Below are 15,446 nucleotides of genomic sequence, written 5' to 3'. Positions count from 1 at the left end.
AGCGATGGGGAGAGATTCAGAGTAAGCAGCACTCTTGTGGAGGACCCACAGATGCTGGACTGCTCGCGGCCATCACAGATGTTGGGCTGGTTCTCCAGCTGCAGGGCATCTGACGTCTCTGGCCTCCGCAGGCCCCTGTGCTTATGTACACACACACACACACACTCACACACACACACACACACACACACACACACACGTAACTAAAAGTAGAATAAAGTTTAGAGTATTTTCTTACATAGTTGCAATCAGTTACATCCTGATTGTAGTTTCTGTTCCCTCTACTCCTCCCAGTTCCTCCCTACCACCCATCTGAATCCATTCCCTTTCTGTCTCTCTCATTAAAAAACAAACAGGCTCTAAGGGATTATAATATATTATGATATGGTACAATATGATATGATATGGAACAATACTAACACTTTGGAATTGGACAAAACAAACAAACTGAAGGAAGAGACCCCAAGAGAAGGCACAAGAATCAGAGACCTGCCTGTTGGCACATTCAGGAATCCCCTAAAAACACTAAGGGGGAGGCCATATGATGTGTGTATGCAGAGGACCCGCTGCAGACCTGTTCAGACCCTGCACTTGTGGCCTCTGTCTCTGTGAGTTCACGTGTGATTTAGAGGGCCTTGTTTTCCTGGTGTCCTCCACCCGCTCTGGCTCTTCTCTTTCCACCTCATCTTTCTCAGGGTTCCCTAAGCCCTGAGGGGAGAGATTTAATAGCAGCATCCCATTTAGGGCTGAGGGTTCCAAGGTCCCTCATTCTCTGCATAATGAATGTCTGGCTGTTGTCTTCAACAGTGGGGCCCGGCCATCAGTTTCTGGAGAGCACCTATAGTCTTGGCAACAGACTGAGTTGTTTGGGGGTTCCCATGGGATCCCTTTGCCTCACAACCCAACTAGATATAACCTAATCCTGGAGCTGGAGGCTTCATTTGTGACAAGAGATGGCTAGTTGGGGCTCCATCTCCCCCATTGGTTATTAAAGTTAGATCACCTTCCTATCTGTTTATATTTTAGGAAGTTTCCACAGTGCCCCTTAATTGTAGCTGTCTCTCCTTATATTCCCTCCCTTGCTCCCCTTTCCTCTCCCTCCCCAATCCAGCCCTCTCCATATCCATCCATAACAATCCTATTTCCTCTTCCAAATGAGATCTGTTTTTCCCCACTAGCCCCTACCTCCAGACCTAAACTCTGTTCTACAGATTATAGCTTGGTTACTGACTTAACAGCTAATTGCCAAATATAAGTGAACACGTGCCATATTTACCTTCCTGGATCTGGGATACCTAACTCAGGATTATTTTTCCTAGTTCCATCTATTTTCCTGCAAATTTCATTTTTTTAATGACTGAGTAACACTCCATTGTGTGACTGTATCACATTTTCTTTATCTGTTCTTCGGTTAAGAGATATCTAGGTTGTTTTGGATTTCTGGCTATTATGAATACAGCAGCAATGCACATGGTTGAGCAAGTGTCCTTGTGATAGGATGGTGCATCCTTTGAACATATGCCCAAGAGTAATGGCTGGGTCTTGAGGTGTATCAAAACCCATCTTACTGAGGAACCCCCACACTGATTTCCATAGTGGCTGACAAGTTTGCGCTCTCACCAGAATTGGAGAACTGTTCCTTTTATTCCACATCCTTGCCAGCATGGGTTGTCACTTGTTCTATTGATCTTAGCCATCCTGATAGGTGTAATGTGGATTCTCAAAGTAGTTTTGATTTGCATTTCTCTGCCAAGTAAGGATGCCAAACATTTTTCAGGCACTTGCGTTTCCTCTGTTGAGAATTCTGTTTAGATCTGTTTAGGCCTAGTTTTAATTGGGTTACTTGTTTTCTTGATAACTAGGTTTTTTTTAGTTTTTTTTAATATATTTTGAATATTAAACCTCTGTTAGATGTGTAGTTGGTAAAAATCATCTCTGATTCTGGAGACTGCCAGTTTGTCTGGATGACAGTGTCCTTTGTCATGTAGAAGCTTCTCAGTTTCATGGGGTTCCAGTTATTAATTATTGATCTTAGTGCCTGTGCTAATGGTGTTCTATTCAGAAAATCTTATTCTGTGCCAGTGATTTTAAGGCTATTCCCTACTTTTTTTGTTTTAATCAGGTTCAGTGTATCTGGTTTTATGTTGAGGTCTTTGATCCATTTGGAGTTGAATTTTGTGCAGGGTGTTAAGTATGCACCCTATACATACTATATGTATGGATTCTTCTACATGCAGTTACCCAGTTAGACCTGCACCATTTGCTGAAGATGCTGGTCCTTTCCCAGTACATGTATCTAGCTTTGTGGTGGTTTGAAAGGGAGTGGCCCCCACAGGGAGTGGCACTCTTAGGAGGTGTGGCCTTGTTGGAGGAAGTGTGTCACTGTGGGGTGGGTTTTGAGGTCTCTGTTGCTCAAGCTTCCCTTAGTGTGACAGTCAGTTAACTTCCTGCTGCCTACAAGACATAGCACTCTCAGCTCCAGCATCACATCTGCCCACATGCTGCCATGCTCCCCTTTGTGATCATAATGGGCTGAACCTCTGAAACTATAAGCCAGGCACTCCAATGAAATGAAACTCTTTATAAGAGTTGCTGTGGACATGTGTCTTCACAACAGTGCAAAATGAGACAAGCTTCTTTCAAAACTCTGGTGTCCATAGATGTATGGATTTATATCTGAGTTTTCAATTCTATTCCATTGATTGACATGTATGTTTTTGTGCCAATACCATGCTGGGGTTTTTGTTTGTTTGTTTGTTTTTTACTATAGCTTTGTAATGCAACTTAAAATTGGGGATGGTGTTACATCCTGAAGTTCTGTTATTATTCAGGATTGTTTTAGCTATCTTGGGATTTTTGTGCTTAAATTTTAAAAAATTAATTATTTTAAAATGGAAATCAGAAGCCTAGGACTACAGCTCAACAGTAATAGAACATGTACCTAGAAAGAACAAGACCACGGATTTGATCCCCAGCCCCGTAAATGATATTGCCAGGATAAAAATCATTTCATAATGATAAAAGGGTTCTTTCAATAAGAGGTCATAATAATCCCAAGTGTTCAAATGAGTTCAAGTCTCCAGCACCCTTGTAGAAAGGCAGGCGTGGCTCTCACTGGTGCTGTAGGACGTAGAGATAGACATTTGCTGAAACTTGCTGGCTGTAAGCCTAGTTCCAAGCTCAGTGAGAGGCGCTGCATCCAGGGAATAAATCCAGGAGGACAATAAAGCAGGACACAATACACAATGTCTTTGTCTTACTCCTGCATGTGTTCTCATGGATGCACATATACACTGTACACAGTCGCACATACAAATTATAAAGACAGAAAATTGTATCTACAATACATATCAATACACAAAGTCAAACCTGGTGGAACTGCAAAGAGGAAAATATGCACAGTTTAGAAGTCAGTATCTTTCTCTTAATAACAGATAGAAAAGTAGCCAAAACATTGGAAGGAATAAATAGTATGGAAAATAGCATGTTGATTTATCTTTAAAAGCTACCCTGAAGAAAGCTATTAACCAGCTTGGCATGGCATTGTTTGTAGCGTTCTCTGCTGCCCATTGCTACATACATTCTTCTCATGTGCATGTGAACCTTTTACCAAAATGGACTATAGTCTGTTACAAACTGTGAAAGGGCTCGAGACATGCAAAGTATTTTCTCTGGCCAAGACAGAATTAAGTTCAAAGTCATTAACAGAAATATCGCAGTATTTTGAAACTAAACAATGAATCTGTGGCCGTTAGCCACTGTGCTCTGTAGGCATGTGGGGAGGCAGGTTTTATGAAAGAATAGAGCTCATGGAACCGTAGAGTCCCGAAACAGGGGCATGCCCACCTGTGCCCGTGCCGATCTTTGGTGTGTTGCTTAGCCTCTGTGAAGCTGCTTCATTTGCTTTTCTCCTTTTATCAATTTTTATTAGGGCACAAAACAGTGAGTTTCATTATGGCAACTCATATCCCTATGGTCCCTGTGTTTTTCTCTCAGCCTCCTTCTCAGTCTAAATGATGGGGAATAATGGTTTCAACAGTATTTCATCTTTCTGTCTGGAAAACAGCACAGCACTTTCTTTTCAGGAGATCTATTCTCACAAGTGGTCTGTGCACTGTCAAACAGAATTGACTGGTCTGGCTCCTGGTTTGGCATCTAAAATTGATTTGGAAGATGTTGGACATTGTTGGATACCAGGCAGCGATGTTATCACCTGGGAATTGTCTCCACGGACAACAAAGAATAACAAAGTCAGCAACAAAAATTTCACTTTGAAAGTAGTGAAAAGACAGCACTTTGTTCATCCGTATTAGCTACAGAGTGCGTGAGATACTAGGGCTGTGCTTCAGTGCAAACATTAAAGGTAGGCCGGAAGCAGTTTCTCGGGTGCTCTGGAGTCAGCAGGAAGCCTTCAAGGATGTGGGTTGGACCAGAAGAGGACACAGATGAACAGAAAAAAAAACTAAACCCTATGCTTTGTACATAGGTTTTACTTGGTGTCATTTTTGAACTTGCATAATGCTTTTGTTCATTTTTAGAAATCTTTCCGCCCATGATTTCTAAAATAACTGAGTTATTGCATGTAAAATAATTTGTGCTGTATCTGAACATCATCAGAAGAATAATTTATATTGCATGAAACTTGCCTTGCCATCTAAGCCACTTAACAGTCTGTATAAAAACATAGCCACACACTTGGCCTGAATTCCTCTTCTCAATGGTAAGGAATGCAGTTAAGTAAATTGCTGTGGCCATAGACTTGTCGTTTCGTTCTGACTGAGGCAGATCACGAAGGACTCGGTGGCTTTGTGCCGTGGGGACACCTGTCGCAGCGTCCCTGCAGTGTTTCATTTTACTTGTCTTAACTTGTGCCACCTGGTAACGGCCAGTCCCTCTGCTCCTGTCTGCCTGCAGGGCTTCTCTTGCCCGCTTCCCATTCGGTCCGTTCTTTTTCTTCCTCCTTTTCCTGCAATAGTCCAAAGGGGAGAGGATCTCACTTGTGCTCACTCAAAGCATCCCCTTTTCCTTCTAAACTTTGCTCTTTGTTTCATCTCCATCAAGGGACCCAACTGATCTCGCTCCTAAGTGACCTCTTCTCTATAAACAAAATGAAGGAAATTACTTTTATAAAAAGTTCTTCCAAAGTCCTCTGTCATCTGATGTATAGTTTATCCTGTCCCTCCTACTTTATGTGCCTAATTATTCTCCAATATTGAGTAATCATCCCCCATTTTAAAAGGTATAGTCTGTCCTGAAATAATTACAGGTTTTTTCCAGTTTTACACTTGATACTTTAGCACCTTGGTAAACATTTTGTCCCAAAGTGCTCCAAAACTGTTTATGTTTAAGGCCCTGAAGCTATAGTTTAGTGGTAGAGCTCTTTCCAGTTCATATGTAGTCAGCCCTAGAGTCAACCCCAGCTCCAGTGCAAAGAGAGAAGAGAGAAGAATGGGAAGGGGGAAGGGGGAGAAAGAAAGAAAAGAAAAATGTTGAAAAAAAAATCAAGTTGCTTTTAAAAAAGTAGTGTCTGCAATTTATAAAGGATTAACACTTAAGGTTCTGCCTTTGACTTTCCAAATCTTTTGGGCAGAGTTTCTTCCTTCAGTGTGTTCTTGATTTACCCACTCCAGTTTTGCTGAAGCACAGTAGCCAGATGCGGAAGGTAGTGGAAGCCAAAAGGTGCCATGTATAGAGTTCAGACTGCATCCGGCACAAAGTTTTGATCACGAGAAAAGCGGATTGGAATCCAGCCTGTGCTGTTCTTACCAAGCATACACCTGGTGTGACCTGTTTTCATCTAAAGAAAGGGGTTCTCGGCAGTCCACACAAAGATGTCCTGCAGGCTGGGCATGGCCTAGTAAAAACGTTCTTATGAGGAGTTTTGGCTCTTTTTTAACTGATGCATTGAGAAGCCACTAAGAGAATAAATGAAGCTATGTTTCGTGAAGAACTGTGTCACACGTGACACGGACTGCGGAAAGGCCAGAGGGGCCTTTGTCAGAAGTAGAATAGCAGAAAGACAGATGTAGCAAAATGGGGTAAAGGCATCTTTGGTTTGCTGTGGAGAGAAGGGGATAGCTGGGACAATGCTGGCGCTGTGTCCACATGTAAGGAAAACAAGGGAGAAATAGGCTTCAGGGTGTTGTCCAGACTCGTGCACCACGCATTCATCTGTGAGTTGTCCTCCTAGAGGCAGGAGGTCATGGGCTGACCTTCAGAGAAGTGTTCTTTCCCCTCTCAACAGTCCTGTGACGTCCCTTCAAGGTCACCAATCACCCTTCCCCAAACAATGTAGGAATGTATTTTGAGCGAGCCAGCCGGGATATCTCCTCGTGTTTTGTCTACACTTTGCCATTGAGCAGTCCTGTCCTCTAGGCAGAAAATCCTGCTAACCCTGGAGCTGGTCTCTTAATTCACTTTACAGACTTTCTGCGTCCTGGATTCCTTGAGAAATTAAGACAGACCTCATCCCTTCTCTGAATGTCTAGAATCAAACAGTCCGAAGCAGTCAGGCTTGGCTGTCTCTTCCCGGGGATCCTGGCATTCACCACGCCCCATAGAATGACACAGTGCGTACCTGGAGCTGGCCTGTCGCTGGGATCTCACCTCTGATCTCAGGAGATGAAGTCCGCAGTGGGGAGCTCTTACTCACAGGTGCCTCACCCCTTGCTCTGTCTAGTAGGCAGAGCCAAAGCCAGTAGTTAAAAGCCACATTGAGGAAGACGCTGGCTCACCTACAGGAAAAACTGCTGAATGCTTCGCGATGTCTGAAATGGAAACTCCTGCTGGGGAAGGAGTGAGTTATGGTTTCATGAGGCGCGAGGCCCCGCGGAACGTCCTTCGAGGTCAGATCCGTGGTAGACGGCGGTCCTGGCACGTGGAGGCGAAGCGCACCGCCTGTTGAATTCTTGCCCATGCTACAGCCCTCCACAGATGCTTTGCCTCACTTAATCCCCACAAAGGCTCCCACAGGAACTGGTTATACCTCCACCAGGAGAGGTTATGCTCACAAACATATGATCACACAGCTAGCAAGTGTCAGAGCCAGGACCGAGGCTCAGTTCCATCCCAAACCAAAGACCTTACGTGTTTTTTTTTTTTCCACAGAAGCATGAGAGACTGAACCAGGGGTTTCTAAAGTCCCTTCCAGCATTGAGATTCTGTCTGAGCCTCCATGTGGATGGGGACATGAGTGTTGGTTTCCTCCTCATTCCTCTGGCCTCAGTCACATTAAAATGACAGTCTGTGACACCATACCCCACTGCAACCTCCACTGAGACATCAGCGTTTGTTCCTTTTTCAGCTGAATGTAGTCCAACCTCAATATGGGGGTAGAGGGCATTTGCTTTGGTTTGTTTTCCCACGCCCCCTGATGAGGATGGAGCTAGCAGTATCAATGATTAAGCTTTTAGTCATCTTAAGTATACGTGACTCTGCTCTTTGTCGCTCTAAAAACTGTCACCTCTACGACATTTCCAGGTTTTTGTTACTAGAATATTTAGCCCAAGGTCAACTTTGAGGGGCTAACTTCTATGCTAGCATTTGTAATACTAGAAATTTTAGAATACTGTAATTACAAACTTGATGTTTGGCTCTTTCAAAAATTACAGTCTGAAAATGCATTGAATGTGCTTATTTCAAGGTAAAGTGGCTTTGTGTGTTTTCATACGCTGTTTCCAGATTGAAGCTGAGCTCACCAAAGAAAGAACCCGGCATCTCATGGAGTTCCAAGAGCAAGCTCTTCTCTTTAAGGAAGAAGCGAAGCTGGAACTTGACATCGAAAAAGAAAAGCACCAGGAAGTAGTCCGGAAGTATCAGCAAGAACAAGAGGACCTGCAGAAGAAGGTCTGTCACCACTGTCTGTGTCACAGTCCGGGGACACAAACCTCGTGTTCCCCTCAGGCATGCCTTCCTTTCTATAGCTTGATAGTGCGTTCATGGTTGCCGTATCTTCGTTCTGCCCACACAGACAAGTGGTTCAGAAAAGATACTGGAGGTAAATTACAAAAGCACACAGCCCAGCTCTGTATGCATTGGCTTTCTACTGACAACTTCCGCTTAAAACTGACAACACCACATAACTAATGACTAGCTTGACTCCTGGTCTAATAGCCAAGATAGTAAAGTACTTTACACGATTAAAAATGTCCTTCCTAGGATTTAGTCTTCTTATCTAGAGGTCTTTAAATTTCATTTATTAATAGAGATGTTTTAATATTAATTAATTATAATATTAAGTAACTTAATTTTTATGGATATTTAATTTATTAATTAATAAAATTTATTGATTTTATTAATCCATTTTTGGATGAGGAAAAATACCATAAAAGTAATGAGCCTGCTGAAGTGCCCTTTATCAGTTAGTTGTTGATTTTACTTAATTAGGAGACATCCTCCTACCGCAGCCTCCCAAGGGTTGGGATTACAGCCGTATACCACCAAGTTGTGCAAGTTGTTCCTGCTTTCGTAGGACTTAAGTGAAGGGAGGGAAGAAAAGCAGGGGAGGAAAAGAGGGAGAGAGAGGCAGCTGGCAAGAGAATGAACCAAAAGTCAGTGTAAAACTGACAAAGCGCGTTAAGAATCCATATTAGAGGTCCTCGATGGCTTAGCAGGCCAGGTCACTTGTCACCATGCCTAAAAAAGTGAATTCAACCCCCAGGAACTCACATGGTGGAAGTAAGGAACCAGCTCTGAAATGATCTCCTCTTACTGCCACATACGTGCACACACGCATGCATGCACACACGCACATACATGCACACACACGGGCACACACACACACACACACACACAAATAGATAAATGTCTCTAAAATATAATTTTGAATTTGTATTTTAAATCCAAGTCAGGGCTAGAGAGAAAGCTGTGCGTTAAGAGCACTTTGTCTTGCAGGTGACTCCCATCCAAATCCAGGCACCTGCGTGACGGCTCACACCCTCCCTTAACTCCCATTCCCCAGGCTTTAACCCTCTCTTCTGGCCTTAGTATGCACATGGCACACAGACATACATGCAAGCCAAACACTCATACACATAAGATAAATAAATTGCAAAAAAAAATTTAAGAATTCATGTTAAGTAAGCACCAACAGCCTAAGAGGCTCTGTATTTGTGTGAAGACGTATGTGGAGCCGTTGTGGGGTTCACAGAGGGCAGGAGGCCAGCTACGAGAGCGCATGACACAGTAGTGCCTGGCCCCGCTCAGAATGCCCTGCAGATGCTACTGGCTTGAAATTCTTGAGGATTTCGTCTTTGAATCTGATTTTTTTTTTTAATGAATTCCTATTAAAACCATGATGCATGTGCCAGGAGCTTGGTGCCTCCGCTCCCCTGATGGTGTAGCCTGTCCTAGCCAGGTCCACACATCTTGCTGCGAAGCTTCTGGCACCAAGGGCTCCACGGAGGCCATCTCCTTCCTCCCTCCGCCTCATGTCTGCAGTCGCCCTGAGTCGCTTGGGGTCCCATGGGCAGAGGGATGTAAACAAGATGGCACCGTTACTTAAGAGAAGTTGAAATTCAAATGTTATCAGAGAAATCTGATTTTGAAACGTTGTGTCCCCCCCCCCTTTTTTAAATCCAGACCTATTTGTGGCTCTGAAAACCCCTGTCACCGGACAGCTTGCTGCTCTTTGTCATCTCTGCCCGGAGGGAGGGACCACTGTTCAGACCTAACGGTGACCTTCTTCTGAATTAATTGAAAAATAGTAGAATATTAGTTCCTGAAGTGACTCATGGTGGTGAAGAGATTTCTTCCAGCAGTTATTCCTTATGTAAATTGGACATTTGAAACTAATTTTTCATACATACTGTTCTTCAACAGCGGTCCCCAGAGCTCTGGAAACTCGTGTCTGTGATGTTTCCAGAATCCCCGTGGCTGGTTTCCTACTGGACCAGAAGTAGAGGACTTACAACGTGGTTGGCACGCCTGCTCTTCTGTTGTTTGCTGGCTGTTGTTTTGGGGTTTTGTTTGCTTGCTTTTGGTTTTTTAAGACAGTAACTCACACTGTTCTAGAACTCACCATGAAGGACCCAGCTGGCCACAGAGTCCCAGTGATTCTCTTGCCTTGGCTGGAACTTACGAGTGAGCCACCAAGCTCAACGTTCTGTTTTTCAAGGAGAAAGAAGTCTTTTCCCTTCTGCAGACTGCGTGCTTTGGGCGGAAGGTTCCCTGGGTTGTCCAGTGTTCTTGTGTGAGGAGCAGCACATTTGCGCCCTGTCCTGCTGTTCTCCAGAACGCTGTAATGACCGGCTTAGTGGCTACTTAGCCTTCAGTTCAGGTCACTCAGATTTAACACTTCTTCAGTCATTTTGGTTGACTTGCTCTGTAGCCAGGCCTGGCTCTCCAGAGCCTGCCAAGCGTGGCTCGTCCCTGCTTGTCCTCTGGTGGCAGATCAGCAGGAGCAACAAAGGGATTTCACCGTTGAAATTAGATACAGATCTAACCAGGGGAATTTTTTAAAAACCTTTACTGTTACCCCACTATAGAACAATCCAGAATATCGGTGATCCGAGAAGTGGGGATGGGGTGGGATGCCGCTGTAGAAGACAGAGCTAGTGTTTGGGGTACACCAATATATAGGGGGAAAGTACGTCAAGGCAAACTTGCTGTTTTGATCTGAGAGGAGTACAGCGGTGGCTTTCTCATTGTGTCTCCAAACATCAGGCAGACACTTGGAGGCCCCCCGCATCCAGCCAAGCCCTCTCCCATCTGTTTGTGGAAAATCGAATTACCTTTGGCAGCTCGATACAGTCACAGAGATTTAAGTATTTCCAAGGGTGCCCAAGTAGTCAATGGGATACCAGTTTAGAAAAAATAAATAAAAGTCTGTGTTGACTTTAAAAATATCTGAAGGCCCCTGTGTTGTAGGATTTGCTTTCATCGGGTCGAAAAGCACCCTGGTTTATCAGAAGAAACTTCGCAACAAGAGCAAGAACTCTGCCATTCCCTGGAAACAGTTGCCTGTAAACTAACATGCGATTTATCTTACAGATAGCTGACTTAATCGCAGGCGCTACAAGAGACCTGAGGCTCGAGGTGGCCTCTCTCCAAGAAAAGCTCCACGAATCCCACGCACGATATACTGAAGAATCCGAGTCAAAGAGGAAAGAGATCGAAGACCTGAAACGTCTGGTTGCAGAATTCGAGCATCGCTTGAAGCAGGAAGCCAGCTGCGATGACGCAGTTTCAGAAGACCTGAAGAAGGAAATGAAGCAGAAGTCAGACGAACTGGAAAGAGTAATGCTGGCCCAAACGCAGCTGCTGCAGCAGTTCAGCCAGTCCCAGGAGGAGGTAGGAAGCAGGTGACCCCGCGGCCCTTTAGACAGCAGACAAACAGACACAAGTGTGACCGGCAGCTTGACGCCAAGGAAAGAGTCACAGCCTGGGTCCATGGCACCCCGTAGCCTCTGTGGGATAGATAGTTCTCTTATGTTTACACATCCTTTACTCTTTGAGAAAATTATGCATGCGTACAGCGTATTGCTAGTCGTGGTCATACACATCCATCCTCCCCTTCTTTCCACTCACTGACCCCCCATGTCCTCTTCCCAACTTGATGTTTGTTGTTTTCTTTAAATAACAGTCCAGCTAGTGCTGCCCATATACACGTGGGTGTGCAGCCATCGCTGGGACACAGTCCATCTACCCGGGGCCACACCCCTAGAGAAAACTGACTCTCTTTCCCCTAGCAGCCATAGCCTTCAACATAGCTTCTCAGCTAGGAGTGGGAGGCTCACCCCCTCCCCCATCCATACTGGAGTGCTGACTGGCTCGATCCCGTGGGAGTCTTGTACAGGCAGCTGCAGCCTCTGAGTCCCTAAGTACAAGGGTCTTGTCACGTTAGCGAGAAACCTCAGTCCTGCTTCTTAGACTCCGCTCCCTCTTCCGCCAGGTTCTGCGAGCCGGGGGGCAGGGTGTGACACAGCTGTCCCGTTATGGCTTGAGCCCTTTCTGTGAATCAGTTCTGTGTTGCCAGTGATCTCCTAAAAGCTCCAAGTCTAGAAATCTTTACAGATTACATCTCACTTGCTTTAACATTAAATTTTGTCCAAGTAATTTTCCGAGCACATGCTGCTTATGTTAAAAAGGAAATCCAGGCACTGTAGAGATAATTTGACTTTCATGGTTTATAGCTCTGCCAGCCCGCCCTTCTATGCAGCTTCCTTGCTTGAGTCTTCTGTCTTATGTGTACACAGCTATTTCAGCAGTGTTTTTACAACTGAAGTAGATTCATTTTTATTGAGAAATTTTTTCTCTTGCTTATTTATGAACTACTAAACAGTTTAGAAATAGTGTAGCAATTAATTTAATATTTGATCCCATGTATAACAATATAGCATATAAAGACAAATGGACAGTTTTGAATGCTAGTGAGAAGTAAGATTTTTGTTGGCATCTTAATAAAAAAGTGAATGGAAAGCGCTAGCAATAATATGAGATGTCAGCAGCAAACACCATTTTCTTGCTATTTTTAAATTGCCAACCAAAACTGAAAGCTTCTGCCATCCTTATAAATATGAATAAATAGATATGAAATGAGCCTGTTATAAAGAATCATAACGCTGAAATAGGGACTGGATAAACTGTTGGATGAGAGCCCTGCCCACTATAAAGTAGCTGTTACTTATATGTCACACATGAGGAGCCCACAAGCCTGGGTAGTTATACAGGCTCACACGGCGAGGGAGCCGAGATTCAAATCTGAATCTCTGTGGCACAAAAGTTCCTTTTCCAGAAAGAACCACTCTTCCAGGAGCGAGTCTGCTTGTGGATTCCAGGGTAACCTCGGGCTTAGCCCTCAGTACCTTCTTGACCGAGGTTTTCTGTTCAACCCAGTCCTATAGCCGTTCAGCACCAAAGAAATACACAGAGATCTACATTAGTTATAAACTGATAGGCCTAGTGACCCAGACTTTTTAGTAACTCTTATAATTTATATTAGCCCATTATTCTTGTCTATGTTAGCCACGTGGCTCAGTACCTTATTTGGTGATGCAGTCACATCTTGCTTCTTCTGTGACTGGTCAGGACTGCAGAGGAATGAGCTTCCTCCTTCCCAGAATTCTCCTGTTTTCATTGACCCGCCTCTACCTCCTACCTGGTTGTCCCACCTATACTTCCTGCCTGGCTACTGGCCAATCAACATTTTATTAAAATACAATGACAGCGTACAAACTATTGTCCCACAGCAGTACTCTAGTCCCCATCGCTTGCTCTTACCTTAAAAATGAACAAAAGTAAAGCAATAAACATAAAACACCAACACAATACATACAAACAGGCCTGAACTGGGGGAGGAAGGGATCGCTGTAGAGTCTGGTGAAGGTCGCATGTAGAAGGACAGCAGCTCAGTCCAGTCAGAAGAGGAACACACTAGAGAAACTGAGGAAAGAGCGTCCATTCTAGCGGGTCCATATTAGCATCTCTGTGGAGGGAAGGGTGCTAAGGGAGAGAAAGGCCATATCACTGGACTAGCCAGTCTGGATCCCAGATAAGAAGTGACTCAACCAAGGCACAAACAGAAAAAGGAAAAGGTCAAATGTAAAAGAAAAGAAAAGGAAGTTATCATCTCTGTAGATGCCAGGTACTATGCTGGAGAAGTAGCAGAATAATTAGGAACAAAATGGTAACTGCTATTTCCTGCCTTCCAACAAGTGGTAAAGAAAGCCTTGAGAGAGTACTTGAATTAGCACCCAGACTAAAGAATGACCTAAACAGAACTTTTTCATATGAAAACCTTAGACTGAAGGACAGAGACACCCTACATTGAATGCCTATAATTTATCACGACCTGACAAATTACCCCCAAAGCCACTGACTTCAAACTGTAAGACTTCATTGTCTCTTTTCTTTTTGAAAGATGTGTTCATTTGTGTGTGTGTGTGTGTGTGTGTGTGTGTGTGTGTGTGTGTGTGTGTGTGAGTATTGGCACATAGGTGCTGGTGTGTAAAACCGTGCTCATCCCTGGAGCTCAGAAGGGACTGTCAGGTGACCTTCTCTGTCATTCTTGGCTGATCCGAGACAGAATCTCTCCCTGAATCTGGGGCTCTCAGTTTCTCAGTTAGACCAACAAGCCCCAGCCTTCCTCCTGCCTCTGCCACCCACAGAGCTATAGTCACAGGTGTGTGCAAGACACCTACTTTCGACCTCCGAGGACGCCTATACACATACAGTGCACAAACATACATTCAAGCACACACACGTACACCTAAAATAAAATATTTAAAAATGAAACAAAATATTGGCTTCTGAAAGGTTAGTATGTAAATAGTAATAAATCATTACTAGAGGGGAGAAAGTATGGTTCATAAAATAAAGTTAGTGAAAAATTTTTATGTGTGGGGGCAATATCTCTCACAGAAGGGTCAAGTAGACTAGGTTTTTCCATCAGAAGTTATCAAAATATCACCTCAGGTTAGTGAGAACTGAAGTCTAAGTAAATAACTACCAAGGCTGTTTCTCTGGCTAAACATGCCAATGTCCAGAATATGCTTATAAAACGGGAAATGAGCCAATGGAAGTGATAGGATTTGTGAGCAGAAAAAAATGTGAGTGGAAATAAAGTCATATAAGATGAAGAGCCCTGTGTGTTTCTAGCCATGCTCTGTAAACACTTTAAGTTCCTCGGAGTCTGGAGAATTTTAAGCTGTGATTTCGTGGAGGAAAAGCTCCCATTAGAATGGAGATAAATTAGTGTTCTCCTAAGGAAGTTAATTAAGGGGAAGAAAGTCCTGTTCTCTTTCGAGAGGTCAAGGAGTGAGTGGAATTTGTTTTTAACTATAGAAAGGGTAAGAAGGAGGCTGAGGCCCCTGAGCCTGGGCAAGCGACAACAATGTCGTGAGCAGGGCTGGGAGAAGGTGGGTAAACGTGCCCCTCCCCCCAGGGAGTGGAAAACAAAGCTACTGCAATGCACATTTGAACAAGACTCTAAAATGTTCTTATTGGGGGAAAAGACACACACTAAAAAGCTGGAACATGGGAAGCAAACAAGAGAGCGGCAGACGATGTAAGTGAGTAGCATATGGTTATTAAAGCCAAAGTAAAACAGGTCATGTATTTTGGGTACCAGTGGTCCCCTCATGTGCCTTCCACATGAGTTCTATCCACACAGTGTGGCCCAGTGTAAGGGCCTCTTGTAGTCAAGAGGAAGAGTATAATTTTTAAAAAGCAGATCCACAGGAAGACAGAGCTCAAGACAAGAAGAGGGGCAGAACTTTCAAATTCTGTAGTTCTTGTAACCCATCTAATGGTAGTTTAAAAATATTCAAAAATAGGCCAGGCGGTGGTGGCACATGCCTTTAATTCTAGCTCTTTGGAGACAGATGCAGGAGGATCTTAGTGAGTTCGAGGCCAGCCTGGTCTAGGGAAGTGAATTCCAGGACAGTTAGGACTGTTACACAGAGAAAAACCTGTCTTGAAAGAAAAATTCAAAACTAGGAAACAGTGCT

General features: G+C 44.0%; 1 protein-coding gene across 4 annotated transcripts in view; it reads left to right on the top strand.

Moving 5' to 3' along the window:
* Lekr1 (leucine, glutamate and lysine rich 1) overlaps window positions 1-15,446 on the top strand; it is a 164,522-nt gene that overhangs the window by 132,795 nt on the left and 16,281 nt on the right. For all 4 annotated transcript variants that reach the window (XM_085682469.2, XM_087899464.1, XM_085682470.2 and 1 more), the window contains 2 exons: window positions 7,681-7,845; window positions 10,990-11,289. In XM_085682469.2, coding sequence (XP_085538595.2) covers window positions 7,681-7,845; window positions 10,990-11,289 — 465 coding nt within the window. The remainder of the gene's footprint in view (window positions 1-7,680; window positions 7,846-10,989; window positions 11,290-15,446) is intronic.

Source organism: Myodes glareolus, chromosome 20 (assembly GCF_982192425.1).
Source record: "Myodes glareolus chromosome 20, mMyoGla1.1, whole genome shotgun sequence".
NCBI lineage: Eukaryota > Metazoa > Chordata > Mammalia > Rodentia > Cricetidae > Myodes > Myodes glareolus.
This window is presented reverse-complemented; position numbering and strand designations above follow the sequence as displayed.